At 36.0% G+C, this 16372-nt stretch overlaps 2 protein-coding genes across 2 annotated transcripts; one reads left to right on the plus strand and one right to left on the minus strand.

Moving 5' to 3' along the window:
• Positions 1–824: 824 nt before the first annotated feature.
• On the plus strand, positions 825–3309 carry LOC113281904 (6-phosphogluconate dehydrogenase, decarboxylating 3-like). Its single transcript, XM_026530809.1, has 2 exons — positions 825–1103; positions 1630–3309. Exon 2 carries the CDS (start codon positions 1639–1641, stop codon positions 3097–3099), a length of 1461 nt encoding a protein of 486 aa, XP_026386594.1. The 5' UTR covers positions 825–1103; positions 1630–1638; the 3' UTR covers positions 3100–3309.
• A 1098-nt stretch (positions 3310–4407) lies between these two features.
• On the minus strand, positions 4408–6249 carry LOC113281905. The gene has a single exon (XM_026530810.1). The coding sequence runs from the start codon at positions 5097–5099 to the stop codon at positions 4641–4643; it is 459 nt and encodes a 152-aa protein (XP_026386595.1). The 5' UTR covers positions 5100–6249; the 3' UTR covers positions 4408–4640.
• Between the last annotated feature and the right edge of the window lie 10123 nt (positions 6250–16372).

Below are 16372 nucleotides of genomic sequence, written 5' to 3' on the forward strand. Positions count from 1 at the left end.
CATGGACGCAAAAGTGTCTTGTATTGGTTGAATATTATATGGCTGCTGGTTAGGCGGATTCAACTAGCCAGGGATCCAAAGATATCAAAGTTAACGTGTAGGCATGGCGGCCAGATTGTGTGTAGGTTGAATGTCGAGTAACACTAAGGTCAGAAGTTGCATCATTTTGTTTCACCTACCAACTCTGAGAAGCCTCGAACTAATTTCTTAAAGTCTCTCATATCGGATATGCTCTTCCAAAGAAGCCTCCAACTAATTTCTTAGAGACTCTCATATCCGATATGCTCTTCCAAAATCGGTATTCATATATTCATACACTATGTCATTTTGCTATTTCGAGCTACCAGACACTCCAGTGTGTGGTAGTCCGTCCCCCTTATGCATCTCAAACTTGTAAATACTTGTTTAGCAAGGGTGGCAAAGCAGTAAATGTAATCTAGAATGTTCTAGAGGTGATGCGTCAAAATATTTCTTTTTGAAACCGAACTACTTTTTATTTAATATTTCTAGAGGTGATGCGTCAAAATACGAAGTACGAGTAAAGTGTACACGCCTATTTAATATCTGCTGTTGACAGTAGACTTTCTTTCGGTTCTTTCGTGTTTCTACAATTTAACCTTTAGGCATGTTTGTCTAAATCTGAGAGCGGACAAAGGAACTGTCAGTCTGGGTGTGCGCCGGGGATAATGAAAAACATCCAACGAAATCCTTCTAGAATAGTATAACAAATGTTAATATACGGCATGAAATCTGCAGCTTCTTTGTGTGAAAGAAGAAATATACTTGAATTTGTTGGTTGCCAATTAGTTGTGAAAAATAAAAACCGTGGTCATAATGAAAGTTGCCCAATTTTGACCTATAAAGAAACCAACCAACAGCGTCTGCTATTCCTCCTATTTAATCTTGTGTCGAATACTGAAATCCCCCCACTCAGTTGTTGGTAGGTGAAAACCGAGTCCAAAATAAAAAAATATCTTTTCAGATTCGTTGGATATTACCTACTTATATAAACATCAAAAATTTCAGTCAATTTTGAATATAACTCAGATCTCAGATTGTTTTCATTCCAAACCAAATTTCACAACTCAAGCAATTTTCCACAGGTTTGATTTCTTTCTCGTTCGTTGATCTGACAGTTGTTAATTTTGCCTGTAATTTATCTGATTCGTTCATTACAATTATCTTGCTAGCATGAAAGTTTGAAATTCTGTTGATCATACTTACTTAGATAGATTTGATTCTGTTAAGCACACAAATCACTGATGCCATTAGAAATTCTACCTTGTATGAAATTTTGATTCACGTCAAAAAGAAAATCTGGTCCATTACTTGAAATTGTGAATTACTTAAAAGAGTTTAGATCCACCATTTTCACTAAATCTGATAACCTTTTTTTCACCAACCCACAAAAGAAAATTTCCTTAAGATCTTTCTGCAATTTAGTTAAATTTTGACCCTAAAACTGCTGATTTGAGATTAGGTTAATTACATAATTCAGCATACATCTTACCTTAGGTGGTGTAAGATCTCAATGTTTTACTGACTTCTGTTTTCAATAGATTTTCTTAGTGGTAATTTGCTTGCTAGTTAATTAACTTGTGTAGCTGATGCTCTGATACTCTTTTACAGGTGATAAAAATGGCTCCACCACTCACTAGAATAGGTCTTGCTGGATTAGCTGTTATGGGCCAAAATCTCGCCCTCAACATTGCAGACAAAGGCTTTCCAATTTCTGTTTACAACAGAACAACCTCCAAAGTTGATGAAACTGTTGAACGTGCCAAACAAGAAGGAGACCTCCCTCTATACGGTTTCCATGATCCTGAATCATTTATTAAGTCCATCCAGAAGCCTCGTGTTGTGATCATGCTTGTTAAGGCTGGGGCTCCAGTTGATCAAACCATCAAAATCCTTTCTGTCTACTTAGAGAAAGGTGATTGTATTATTGATGGGGGTAATGAATGGTATGAGAACACCGAGCGGAGGGAGAAAGAAATGGCTGAATTGGGTCTTTTATATCTTGGTATGGGAGTTTCAGGTGGTGAAGAGGGCGCTCGACGTGGTCCCTCTATGATGCCCGGAGGATCCTTACAGGCATACAAAAATATAGAAGATATTCTTCTTAAAGTAGCAGCTCAAGTTCCTGATAGTGGTCCATGTGTTACTTACATAGGTGAAGGAGGATCAGGAAATTTTGTGAAAATGGTTCACAATGGAATCGAATATGGTGATATGCAACTAATTGCCGAGGCGTACGATGTACTAAAATCAGTCGGGAAACTTTCAAATGAGGAGTTACACCAAGTTTTCCTGGACTGGAACAAAGGGGAGCTTCTTAGTTTTTTGGTTGAGATCACTGCGGATATTTTTGGAATTAAGGATGACAAAGCAGATGGCCATTTGGTTGACAAGGTTTTGGACAAAACTGGCATGAAAGGTACTGGTAAATGGACCGTCCAACAAGCTGCAGATTTATCAATTGCAGCTCCAACTATAGCTTCTTCATTGGATGCAAGGTTCCTTAGTGGGTTAAAGGAAGAAAGAGTAGAAGCTGCTAAAGTTTTCAAATCCGCTGGATTTGGTGACATCTTAACTGATCAAGCTGTGGACAAAAAGAAGTTGATAGATGACGTGAGACAAGCTCTATATGCATCGAAAATATGTAGTTATGCGCAGGGGATGAATCTTATTCGCGCTAAGAGCATCGAAAAGGGTTGGGGCTTGCAATTGGGTGAGCTAGCTAGGATTTGGAAGGGAGGTTGCATTATCCGTGCCATGTTCTTGGATCGTATCAAGAAGGCCTACGACAGGAATGCTGATCTTGCAAACCTTCTCGTTGATCCAGAGTTCGCAAAGGAGATCATTGAGCGTCAAGCTGCTTGGCGCCGAGTTGTTTGTCTTGCCATCAACTCAGGTATCAGCACTCCGGGTGTGTCCACTAGTTTAGCTTATTTTGACACTTACAGGAGGGATAGGTTGCCTGCGAATTTGGTCCAGGCCCAAAGAGATTATTTTGGAGCTCACACTTATGAAAGGACTGATATGGAAAGATCCTTCCATACTGAGTGGTTCAAGATTGCTCAACAGTCAAAGATCTGAGGCTTTGTCTCTCTATAGTCCTCAATTGAGTAATTCATGATTAGTCTAATAATGTTTTTGGAGATTTGGTTTATCCAGATAAGATTTAAGTTTTTCAAGCTGTTTGTTTGTGTTTCTTTCGTGTTATGACTGTTCATTTGCAGAACTGCTACCATATTGATTATGTATTAAGTTTCTAATCTCTTCCCATTTAAAGCAGTTCCATATCTATATATTGTTGGTTTTGCATATTTCATTATATGTGGCATAGAATCATTCAGTCAATTTACTAGACTGCCGGATATAAGTTGTGGGGCTCCTAAAATGTTGATCTAAATCACCAGTAGTTAGTAGTTACTATCGTTCGAAAACATCATGTTCAATAATATTCTGTGTAGTTTTGAACCTCAACTTAGCACTTCATGATTCTGAAAGCACACAGACATTGCATGTTGCCTGCCCTACCAATATTGTACGGGGTTAGAGGACGCGCCTATTTTGTCGTCTTCTCCAGGCTATTCATTTCTCAAACCTAGTTTTTCTGTCTGCATCTAACTTATTGTGGATTTGTACTCCATTGGTCTTAATCTTAGTGGTCTCTTGTAGTAGCTAATAGTAAAAAATCCAACTCTGTTAAAGATTCATACTAGAATGTCCTGATACTGTTTGTCTGTTCCAGCAACATACATAGAGCTGCTAGATTTATGTGACATCTTGCCTTCAAAATACCTATGTCACTACATATAATCAAATGCAGCAGAAGATAGTATTACTTGTTTGAATCAAAATCAAGGTGATAACACCCTGAACTGGACTTGTTCCGTTTGATTAAGCTGGTTCTCTTATTCAGATGATTAGCATATCAGTTGTCAGTAAAACTAGTTCTATTAGCAGAAGCTTCCTAACAGTTTGCAAATTGCAACATGAAAACTAATTTCTTCAGTAACCAAAACTCTTTTTTGAGGGTAAGCTGTCAGTATTTAACTTTGATAAGCAGAGACAGTCACAGACTTGTGCATACTCAATAGTTGCAGCATCCAGTATGACCATTCCCATTATGTGCAGACATCTTGTGATCTCAGTTTTTATTTTCTGCTTCAGGAACCCTGGTTATAAACAAGAATGTTCTTAGTCATAAAACTTCCTGCTGGGCATTTATAACTTAGAAAAATTTGTCACCCTTTTTGAGTTCATTGTAGCTTTCATCAATGAACTCTCCACAATCTTTTCCCATAGGTGGTTACAGGTATATGAAACACATGATATTTGCTGATTTTATCTTGTCGAATTGATTGGCTTGTTAAGTTTAACTGTTTGAGAGCTCTAAAAAAGTAAAAACATAATTACCCATACACACCCACAATAGAAAAACAATGGAGACCACACAGTTTCTTGTTCTATCTAATCTGACTATTATATTGAAGATTACAACAACAACAACAAATAAAAAACTTGGTAAGAAGCTTTTATAATCTACTGTTGATCCTTTAAAGAACAAAAGAACAGAAACTACTACTATCAGAGAATCAAACTTGGAAGAAGACATATAATAGACATGTTTTTTATTTACCTTTGCCAAACCACTTGAGTTTTCTTGACTTGGTGGTACTAGTAGGAACAGATGCAGCAGGAGGATTAAACAACATAACTGGTTCTTCAATTTTCTTATCAACTTTAGTCCCTTCTCTTTTCTTCTCCATAGTAGGTGTTTTCTTCTTGAATGAATAAAACTTGTTATTACCATTGTCTTTCTTGTAATGACTAGTACCACCATCAACGCTGTATCGATGATTTGGACCGGAAGACGCATCGGAATTCATCGAATCATCGCTATCATCATAGTTGTTCTTCAACTTATTCTTAATATTTCTATGCTCATCACTATGATAACCACCACCATCACCAGTAGTGACATTACTACCATCATTATCCACTGGTGAAGCTATATACATAGTCCACCCTGATTCACTACTGCTGCATTCTTCTGTGTATCCATAGATATTTTGAGATGAATGATCCATTTAGAAGAAGAAGAAGAAAGAAGAAGAAGAAAGAAGAAGAAGTGTGTAAAGAAGTTACACCAAAAGAGATAGAAACAGCCGAAGTGTAGTGTCTTAAATAAGAAAGCAAAGATCTAGTAAAAATAACTAATTCTTAAGCTGAGAGAGGAAATCTAATCCCAACCCACAAAAAGTCTTAAACTTTATGATACTGACCAACTTTCAACCAAAAGGCAGCTTTTTTACACAAATAACTAAGAGACCCATCTCTCTCACTCAAACCACATCATATGCTCTATTGAATAGACCACCTGGAAATACTAGCACTACCACCATTAATTTTCTCTATCTCAAAGTTCAGCTTTTTATGTAAAGAGAGAGAGAGAGCAACAGAAGACACCCATTTCTCACAAAAAGAATAAGAAATCAAAGAGGGTTTGAATAGAAGATATAGACGACTCTCACCTGCTGCTCATTATATCCTTACGACCTGGAAAAATAAAGCAGGAAAAAATCCTATCAATCTTCAATTCTGCATATTTTTGGCTGTCATAAATATAAAGTTGCAGTAGTAAAATCCTTTTAATGCTGCTTCCAGTTGAAACAGATAAGCCCACTCCACAAACTGGATAGATTATAAGACACCCATACTCTTAAATACTAGCAACTCTCTCCCTCACAGAAGACAGTGTCATTCTTTCTTTCTTTTCCCTCTCAGACTCACTCAGTAGTAGTACTACAACAAGTTTTCCTTTTCTTTCACTACTCTCTCTTTATTTGTCTTTCACTTCTTTAATTCTCTGTCTTGTCATAATAAAAAAAAAAATTATGCAGCTTTTCTTTTTTTTTTTGTATCTAACACTGTGCAGAGAACCTAACTGGATTCTTTTCTTCAGAGAGTAGTAGTAGCAAGCTGGATTTTTTAGATGAGGTTGTCAAAAAAATCTCTATCTCTCCCTCTCTGTCACTCCTCTCTCTCTCACCTGTTCTGTTCTTCCACCCTGTTTACTGTTCTCTGTCTCCCTCATAAAGCAGGCCTATGTCTTTATAAGATGAAGAAGCACACTTTAACATTCAATAATTTGAGTTAAAGAGTGATTAATTATAGCTGATTTTGTTAGAAGGAAATAACTTAGAAACAAGGGTCTGTTCTTGTTGTTGGTGTGGAGTTGGTGTTGTGACATGAGATGAGAGTGAAAACTAACAAAAATGGTGCATGCTTTGTCTCATCATTTAGTATTATTATGCATAAAAAAGTTCCAAGGTGTAATGTTCCCCTAAGTTGACCCTTTTTGAAAATTCTTCTTCTGCTTCACATTCTCTTTTTAACTTATTATCTGTTAAAATTTGGAGACAACTAAGGCCCCTTTGTATTATTCTTGTTGCCTGTCCTTTTGTTTTACAAGAGAAGAAGAAGAAGAGATTATATATCTTGACTTGTTCTTGTCTTTGGCCCTCTCCTCCCATGTGTATGATTTTGCAATAAGACAAACTACATTCTCCTTTTCCATGGCTTTAAGGGATTTGATTCACTTTTGTACATGTGTGGGTCTAATGTCATTTGTTCACACTTAGGAAAGTATAAAAATATATTGAGATTAAGTAGGTCGTCACTCGTCAAACTTAAGTTAAAACTTTGAGTTAAACTACAAGTAAATTTCTAAAGTGAAAAGAACAGTATCAATGTCGTCTGCATGATGGACATGCCAAATTTTGGTTCTAACTCGACATGCCCAACATTGGTTGGTTTGTTTTATGAGTCCGCGTTTCTAATGTGGATTGCATTTTTTTAATGTTGCAAAAAGTACGAAGTAACTAATAGTAGTAGTATTATATTTGCAACTGTTTTTGAGTAGATGCAATTAGTGTGTAACAAAATGAATGCAGCTGGATTGAGAGAAAGAAGAAAATGACTTGATTTTTTGTTTCGATGGAGTGTATTCGAGAATAGATGGGTTCATGTATGCAAATTCTGAAAATGACTCAACACAAGCATTGTTTTTTTTCCTATGAGCAATGAACATTGAGCATGGGGTGGTGCAATACGGCAATCAATTCTCAGTACTAATTGTCGTTTGTTCGTCGGTCGAATCCGTAGTAGGGACGAGGATCGGGTTAACTAAGCGAGGGCGATCGCTCGATGGCTTATGTAGTAGGGACCGGAGATCGGATGGATTAGTTGAGTGGGTGAAAGTTGATTAGTGTTAGTTGATAATTAGGCGGAAAAATGAATTATTAGTTCGAAGATAACAAAAGATTAGAGGTGTATTAGGTTGATGAGGTTGATAACAAAATGTGCTGTAAACACTTAGTTGTTTAATAGGGGAAGATTAGATTCCAATGATCTTTTTCAAGAGAAAACATGGGATGTAATGTAATGTAAGTGGTGAATGGGTCCAATGAATTAGATTTAAAGCCCCTCTAATATAAAGGTTATATGATTTGTGAGGCAAATGAATTGACTAATCACCGCCAAAACTAATACGTTTATCTTTTGTGCTAGGGTGGTGTAACCTGTTTGGTTCCGATTTTGTAATATACCACCAACAAAATGAACACATGTGCTAAGGCGGCTAAGGACACCGGTACACGGTGTCATGGACCCTTTGGCAGAGTGGTTACTACACTTCCCGCTTCTTAGGGATGTAAATGAACTTGACAAAATGGGGGTCTCACACCACAAGCTTTGGAACAAGTTGCGAATGTGACTTGGCTCGGTAGGTGCATTACAACTGCTCATAAAATGCACATAACATGTACGTGCAATAGTTGAGTACAAACAGTGAAGAGATAAAAGGCTTTGATGATCAATAGAAAGATATATTTAGGAAGATCTTTCTCCACCAGCAACGTATCCGTGTCGGATATATTATCGTTTCTTTTCTTAGTTATTCATGATCTATTAAGATTAAAAGTAACTAAACCCCGAAATTTTCCTTATAAATTAGAATAACAAAAAAAAAATCTCAACATTCATCAAATTCTATTATGGTATGAGAGTTCAGTTATTTTACTCAATTTCAATTAGAAAAAACCCATCAAAACTCTCGTATTATTCTTATCCAAACAAGTCAAGATCAATAATAGTCGATATGGACATCGAGAATCAAACACCAAGAGTTGAAGTAGAAACACCAAATGCTAGTAAGTTATCTTTTTCATCGTCGGAATCTTTAAAGAAAAAGATATTTCTAATATAATCATTGATCCTTAATATATCAATTCATCTGATAGTTTGTATTTTCTCTTACACTCAAAGAATAACAAGGTTACCTGCGTATGAGGAATTACAATTACAATAAGTGCAAAGAAGTAAGTTGGGATTTGTCGAAAACACCTCAGATGGAACAGGGTCAATGACTTATTGGAAATTGGACCTTAATCCCACTTGATCCGAAGATTAAGAGAAGTTTAATGTATACTAAATCCTTTTTATACATATGGTCTGAACTTAAAAATCTTTTTCGTTTTTTTTTCTTCTAATTTTTTTATAGACGAATGCCTTAGAAAAGGCTAGAGATCCTCCTCAACAGTTGGCAGAAACCAAATCGGAGGTACAAACCAAAACATAGAACAAGAGTTACTCTTCGCCCATTGAGCTAGAGTATGAGCTACCACATTACATAGTTTTAGTTGAAAACTAAAAATACAAGCCGATAATTGTGAAGAGAAATAAAAAATGTCTTTATGATTGCGTTCGTGCTTGATCACTATAAACAACACCAGTAGAAAATTGATCAATTAGCAACTTTGCATCACTTGCAACAATGATTAGAGATAGCTTCGATTCCACATATTCCTTTGAACTGCCCATATAACCCTAGCTTCAGCTTCTGCTGCTGACGCCACATCAAAAACTAACGCAACACAAAAGGATGTTTTATTCAAGTGATCTCTCATCACATATCATGCACCATTGTTCATAGAAATATCATCAAAAGCTCCATTAGTATTACACTTTATCCAACCGATTGGGGGAGGCATAGTAACTGATTCTAATGCTATTAGGCATCTAGAGATTAGGTTTTCTAAAGAGTAGCTCTAGCTTAAGGACCATATAATATGAATCATTCTTATTATTAAAGACTAGGATATTCCTACTGCTCCAGATAGACCACAGACTAACAACAACCAAATATTCACTCTTCTCAGGAAGTTTAGAAATAGGATCCAAAAACCAATACAACAGCCAATCAGTAAAAGACATACTTTGAAAAAATAAAGTAATTAATAAGACATAAAGGACTGAGAAACCAAACATGGCTACCAAAAGGGCAAATGAGAAGAGCATGTATAACAGACTCATGGGGGTCAGAGCACCAAGGACACTCCACGGAGGCCATAAGTATTCTAGTATTAAGGATTGTTCAAGAAGGAAGAGCATTCCTAACAACTTTCCAAAGAAGAAGTTGAATCGTATGGGGGACACAAATTTTCCAAATACACTTCCAAAGATTCCTATTTGGGGAGGGTATCAACCCTCTTAATCCCAAATAAGAAGATTTTGAGGAAAATCTGCCTGTCTTTGAAAGCTCCCAAGCTTTCATATCAGGAGTGTATATCTGGCTTAAGAGAATGGTGATAATCTTCTTAACAAAAGCATTATCAAATTGGGTATTAAGTCTACTTTCATTCCAAGTTCTATAATCTTGATTGATAAAATAAATAACTTTCACACTGGGGTCAGGGGGAACCAGGGGGTTAGGGGTGGCAGATCCCAAATTCGACATTCATTTGTCACACCAAGGATAATAAATCGACCATCTCCAACAATCCAGGAGATGAAAGACTTGATTAGTTATTTTATAGTATGAAGACATCTCCAGGTCCAAGAACAAACACTAGTGAATTTAACATTCAAGAAATCAGTATGAGGAAAATATCTAGCTATAAGAGTAACATCAAGTAAACAATCAGGATTTTCACGAATTTTCCAAGCATTCCTAACTAGCATATCAAGATTATTCAATATAGTTTTCCTCAAACCTAGGCCTCCTTCAGACTTAGGTGAGCACAAAATGTCCAAGCCAAGAAGATGAAGCTTTATATCTTTAGGATCAAGGGTTTTCCTCACTAGAACTTGCATAGGTGAGAATCTATTTTCCTACAGAGATACTTAGGAATATGAAAAGAACTGATATATGGGGATAGCCTGACCAACATATTTAACTAGAGTAGTTCTAGCAACCTGAGAAAGAAGTCTATGAAACCAAGAAGAAATTCTAGCATCAATAGATCGAAAATACCCATATGAGTTTGGATTTTAGAAGCTTGAAAAGCAATGGGTACCAAGATATTATTCACCTAAGTCCCGAATATGGATATTTAAAATATCAGAAAGGTGTTTTTCCAAAGATTCTGGGATTGTTTTACTGAATAGAATACCAGACTTGTCAAAGTTTATTTCTTGCCCAGAAGCTAGGCAATAATTATATAGATAATTTTTGATAATTAGGAAGTCTTTGACAATAACTTTAGAGAATAAAAGGGAATCATCAGCAAAAAACAAATGAGTAATATTAGGATAATTTTTACCGACACTAATACCTTCCACCAGGATTTTTCTGGTCAAAGAGTCTATATAGGTAGATAGAGCCTCTGAAAAGATGATATAGAGATAGGGAGATAAAGAACCCTACCTCAAGCCTCTTACAAGATTAATTAGGCCAGTGGGGACTCCATTGAGTAAAGAAAAATAAAATGTTAGAGCATAGCTCGGTTGAACCCACCAAGCGTTGGTATGTCAAGTTTCGTTGTCATATTTTAGTGAATCAAAACTCATTCAAGAGTTGTTTGATTATGTACTAGAGTAAACTTCGTATATGTTAGCTTGAAAGTATTAGGATATGAGACATTACAAGTATTGCGAAGACTTTAAGAAGTGAAGAAGTAAGAAGCACAACGACAACACCATCCTTCCACTTGAGGTTAGTGATATTTGACTTGAACTGTTTCATTCCCTAACGTATCTTTCAAGTCGTGCATATTGAAAACGAAACTGCGAATCATGGACACTCTAGATAGACATAATATTAAGGAATACAATATGAAGTTTATTGCTTAACCATTAAACTTTGTAGATAAGACATCGACATAATCGTTTAAATGCTATTGTGATTATGTATGGGTATGAGGTGAGGATGAAGGAAACAATGTTTTACATGTGTTTTAAGGAAGTAAGTTCATAAACTTGTTTATGAATCAAAAAGGAAATTGCCTGACGTTATTGGGATTGTTATTCATCATATCTTGTGAACATCCAATATGTGTGATTTAGTATAACCGCTCGCGACTTGTTTGTGTTCTTGGTAAAACTATTCACAAAGGAATGACTTATGTATTGGTATGACTTTTATTAGTGAAACCGACCTTAAGTAATCCTGCTGGGATCAGAGACCTAGGAGCATAATTGTACCTTGGATCAGTGTGATATTGATTGGGGTTCAACTACAGTCCATACAGAAGTTAATTTGGAGTAGGCTAGTGTCTGTAGCGGCTTAATACAGTGTGTGTTCAATCTGTACTAGGTCTCGGGGTTTTTCTGCATTTGCGGTTTCCTCGTTAACAAAATTCTGGTGTCTGTGTTATTTCTTTTCCACATTATATTTTGTTATATAATTGAAATATTACAGGTTGTGCGTTGTTCAATCAATTAGAATATCCAACCTTTTGGTTGTTGATTTAAATTGATTGACACTTGTATATTGGTCTTTGGTACCATCCAAGTTATCTCTCTAGTATTTGATAAAGACTCGCAGATTTCTATTTGCTTGAGTATATATCAAATTGAGAGATTGAGATATAAACTCTTTGATATACTTTTTATCTAGATTGAGTCTGACTGTCTAGTTGATTCTCTAGAAAGTATATTGGAGTTTGTCCATACAGATTGATAAGCGAAATATTGGGTGTGGTTGTTATACCCCCGCTTTTTCAGATAAGTTCAAGTCTCCACATACCTTTTAGTCGGATGAACTTCCACTGGTTCCTCGAGTAGTTCTTCGTCTTCGTAATATGATCGCGGTGGAGTCTGGAGCTCAACTACACTTAAATATCCTAGTCCGAGACTTAGCTATAAGTAGACTATAAATCAAGACATATAGTTTTGACAACTAAATTTTACAAACAAGCTTGATATAGCAACGCTTGCGAGTTCGACCGAGCAATGCTCTAACAATCTCCCCCTTTGTCAATTTTAATGACAAAACTATCAACACATATGGATTACAAAATAAATAAAACTTTGTAGCTTCTCGTCCACATGCTTGATCGCCTTGGTGCTTCAACATTACTCGAAAACTTCATCTTTTCCAAGTACTCCAACGATTCCATAGATGTTCAGTTCAGCATCATAGTTTTTGAAGATCCGTTGCCATAACAATGAGAAAACAAAAGCTCTCGATCATTGTTATACAGTGTCATAGTATTATTACAAAGTATCAAAGTTCAATTGTATCACAACTTTGACAACAATACTATGGTGATATGTATCACTCCCCCTTAGTCAACACTTTCATCTCAACATGAAAACCACTCCCCCTTACATAATGATCCGAAAACTACACATTAATTCTCCCCCTTTTTGTCAATAAAATTGGCAAAGGTACGAAAACGGGATCCTAATGAAATTTCCACGGAGATGCTTCAATACCAAAGAAAAGTACATATCAACTTTGTTTAGATGCAATCATATAGTCGAAGCTAAATTCATTCATCAAGGAGTTTATAAAGATACAAGATAACTCCTAAAATATTCCACAGCCGCACTCCCCACAAAGATATGGAAATTAAGCGCAAGTTAAAAAGAACTCCCCCCCCATTTGATGTCATTCCCAAAAGAACAACAAGAGCGACCTTACTTTCACAAGAAAATAAGGATTTCTTTGCACATCAAAAACCACAAAGGAAATGATTTTGTATCCAAAATTCTCAATTAAATTAATCACAAGAGAACCAACGATTAATTTAATCGGAATACTCAACCAAGTTAACCACAAACGAATTCATGATTAGTTTAGTTGGAAATGCTCAAATAAGAAGACTTATGGAGCCGCACAATATGTATACATAAAATATGGATCATGGAAGATCAATATTGCGGAATGGACAAAGATTCATTCTATTTTCATCACTATTTGCATAACAACATATAATAAACATAATCTTTGTAGACAAAAATTCATCTTATCTTCCATCAATTATTTGCATAATGACATAATAGGTTCAATTTTTGTTTTTGTCAAAAGTTCATCGATCTTTTATCAATACATGCATATCGACATATGAAGGAGATAACTTTTGACAACGTATGGGACAATCATAGTTCACGGACGCAAACACATATATCCCATAACATATTTCAATATATAAAACCATAAAGATTAATACTGCAAATATCATCTTCCAAAACAACTTTAGAATTTAAATAAATAAATCTAAAAACATTGAAGATGAAAACGTTGGACATTGCTATGTGTACTCACAATAATGGCTATTCCAAACCCTAGTTATTCTTCTAAAAACATGAAAAGAAGATTTACTAGACAAAGTAAAATCATAGTTCATTAAGAACCTAATACCTTTCAATGAATCCGTCAAAGAAGGTATCATTGATTTCCTTTACTCTCTTGACCGTAGACACACCATGTTCGTGATTTAGAATACTAACTTTACGATCAACAACCCGAGCAAGATGTCTAGGCTTGACACAGTCCATGATGAGCTTCTTTTGATTCCGTATCAGAATATTCTGATTAGCAAGGATTCTGTCCTGAGCATCTAAGAGTTGGTTTATTTTCAGTTGAAGATTCGCAAACTCGACCTTTGAATCTTTCTGAAAACGAGTTAAATCCTTGACAGAATCATCAATCCAGGTGTTGTGATCCTTTCTTTCAAGCATCTTCTTTAAAACCAGCTCTTGAATTGACTCATGTCCTTGAGTGTCTTCCTCCACATCAAGATGCACTATCTCTTGAGATTTTGCAGAGTTCTCCATATATTTTTTTGATAGGGATGGAGTAACACAATAAAGAATATATATGTGTTTGTAACCAAGAGAAGGAAACTCTTATTTTAGAAACCTTATGAACTCACAGGAGTAGGACACGGACGTTCACAGACCGTTCACAAGAGAGGGATGGATTTGAACTAAATCCAGTAAGAGGAAAAAACACAATGTTTGTCAATTATTGCTCAAAATCCTTAAAATTAGAGCCTGAGTCATAAAACAGTCTTTCATAACTTCGATTGATTGGCAAAAAAAAACGACAAAAAGACGTACAACAAATCTTGAGACTCCCATAGTCATCATCCTTGTACCTCTCAAGATAGATTCAAGGATGGGATTACCTAAAGTTAGGTAAAGGAGTGAGAAGTGATCTCACTACCAAACATGGGAAGAGGGTTGTACAGGTTCTTTGACCGTTTTACATGTATATTCCCCCTTTTCCATTGATTATAACGTATTCCAGAGGAATTAGTCATAAACTCTTTAAAAAGTCCATCTGAAGAATTTTTCCGAGGACTGAGTCTAGGACCTCTAGAAATAGGTTCCAGAAAAGGGAATTTGGAGGATTTCCATTTTCTTGATTTAGACTTACCAGACTTGTTCTTATGAACACAGGGAAAGTCTTCATTAGAGGCATAAGAGTTTATACCATAATGAGGAAGATGCAACCTGTGATGATTTATTGAAGAGAGATCATAAGATTTCTGGTTTTCTGTCGGCAAGAGATTCACTGTAGATGTCCTCAGTCGATTTACTCCATTGACAGTAGAAAGAAGCAAATTATGGATATTAGAAATTTGTTTCCTCCTAGCAAACAAATGTATAACATAGTGATTCTTTTTCCCACAGAATGAACAACATCGTGAAATTGGGGCATGATTTCCTTGATCCAAACCTTCATCCTTCACATGCACATTTTGCAAGTGATTCTCATTAGGTACTTCCTTGTAGGAATCTTTCTTTACACGAGATAAAACCTTGTGAGTATCAGGAGAAGGTGTGGAGAATGACTTAACAGAGTTTTCCTTTTTCAAGGTGTTACACTGTTCTTGGGTAAGTTGCAGACATGCAACAAGTTTCTCTTTTTCATCACGATAGTTGTTTATTTCTGATGAATGCGTCTCGATCAAACGTTTTTCTCTAATTGAATCTTCCTTGACAATATCCTCAAGAATACTAATCTTTTCACGTTGTAGAGAAGTTTCTTAAAGAAGTTTTTCGATATTGTTTGAAAAAGACTCGATGATATTATAGAGTTCACGTTCTCGACCAAGAGACTTTTCAAATTCATCAATGAGCTGAGTATGATCCTGAAAATCAATAGTCTCAGTCAAATATTTTGAGATTCTGGTGAGCTCCTTTTCAGCTTTTGCGATAGTGTCAACTGTCTCTTTAGAAGAACAAATATCAACATTTGATAGATCCTTTTTTCACCTTGGGATTCGGAAGAATCAACGAAGGAGTAATCCTTTGAGGTGACCCCAAGACATTTGACGTAGTTAAAAGCTTTGGAAGACATTTTGGTATGCGTATATGCCGGAGATAAGGTTCTGTCCACAGAATCAGATTGCTACAAACACAGACTGATAAGGTCTTTAGACGTGTTTGCATGCTCTGATACCAATTGAAAATTCGGGGGTCTAACAACCTCACCCAATATTTCGATTAGCAATCTGTATGGACTAACTCTAATATACTTTTAAGAGAATCAACTAGACAGTCAGACTCAATCTTAATAAAAAGTATATCAAGGAGTTAATATCTCGATCTCTTGATTTAATCTATACTCAAGCAAATAGAAATCTGCGAGTCTTTTTTAAATACAAGAGATATAAACTTGGATGGTACCAAAGACCAATATCCAAGGATCAATCAATTTCCAATCAACAACCAAAGGTTGGATTTCACAATTGATCGATACAACATACAACCTGTGATATTTCAATTATATAACAAAATATAATGCGGAATAGAAATAACACAGACACCAGAAGTTTTGTTAACGAGGAAACCGCAAATGCAGAAAACCCCCGGGACCTAGTCCAGATTGAACACCACACTGTATTAAGCCGCTACAGACACTAGCCTACTACAAACTAACTTCGCTCTGGACTGTAGTTGAACCCGGATCAATCTCACACTGATTCAAGGTACAGTTGTGCTCCTTACGTCTCTGATCCCAGCAGGATGCTACGCACTAGATTCCCTTAGCTGATCTCACCCACAACCAAGAGTTGCTACGACCCAAGGTAGAACACTTGAATAAACAAATCTGTATCACACAGAA

This window comes from Papaver somniferum, chromosome 5 (assembly GCF_003573695.1).
Source record: "Papaver somniferum cultivar HN1 chromosome 5, ASM357369v1, whole genome shotgun sequence".
NCBI classification, from domain to species: Eukaryota; Viridiplantae; Streptophyta; class Magnoliopsida; order Ranunculales; family Papaveraceae; genus Papaver; species Papaver somniferum.

What these genes read in the sequence shown, in the direction of transcription:
- LOC113281905 (XM_026530810.1), bottom strand. Translation starts at nt 5,099, where the DNA reads ATGGATCATTCATCTCAAAATATCTATGGATACACAGAAGAATGCAGC.
- LOC113281904 (XM_026530809.1), top strand. Translation starts at nt 1,639, where the DNA reads ATGGCTCCACCACTCACTAGAATAGGTCTTGCTGGATTAGCTGTTATG.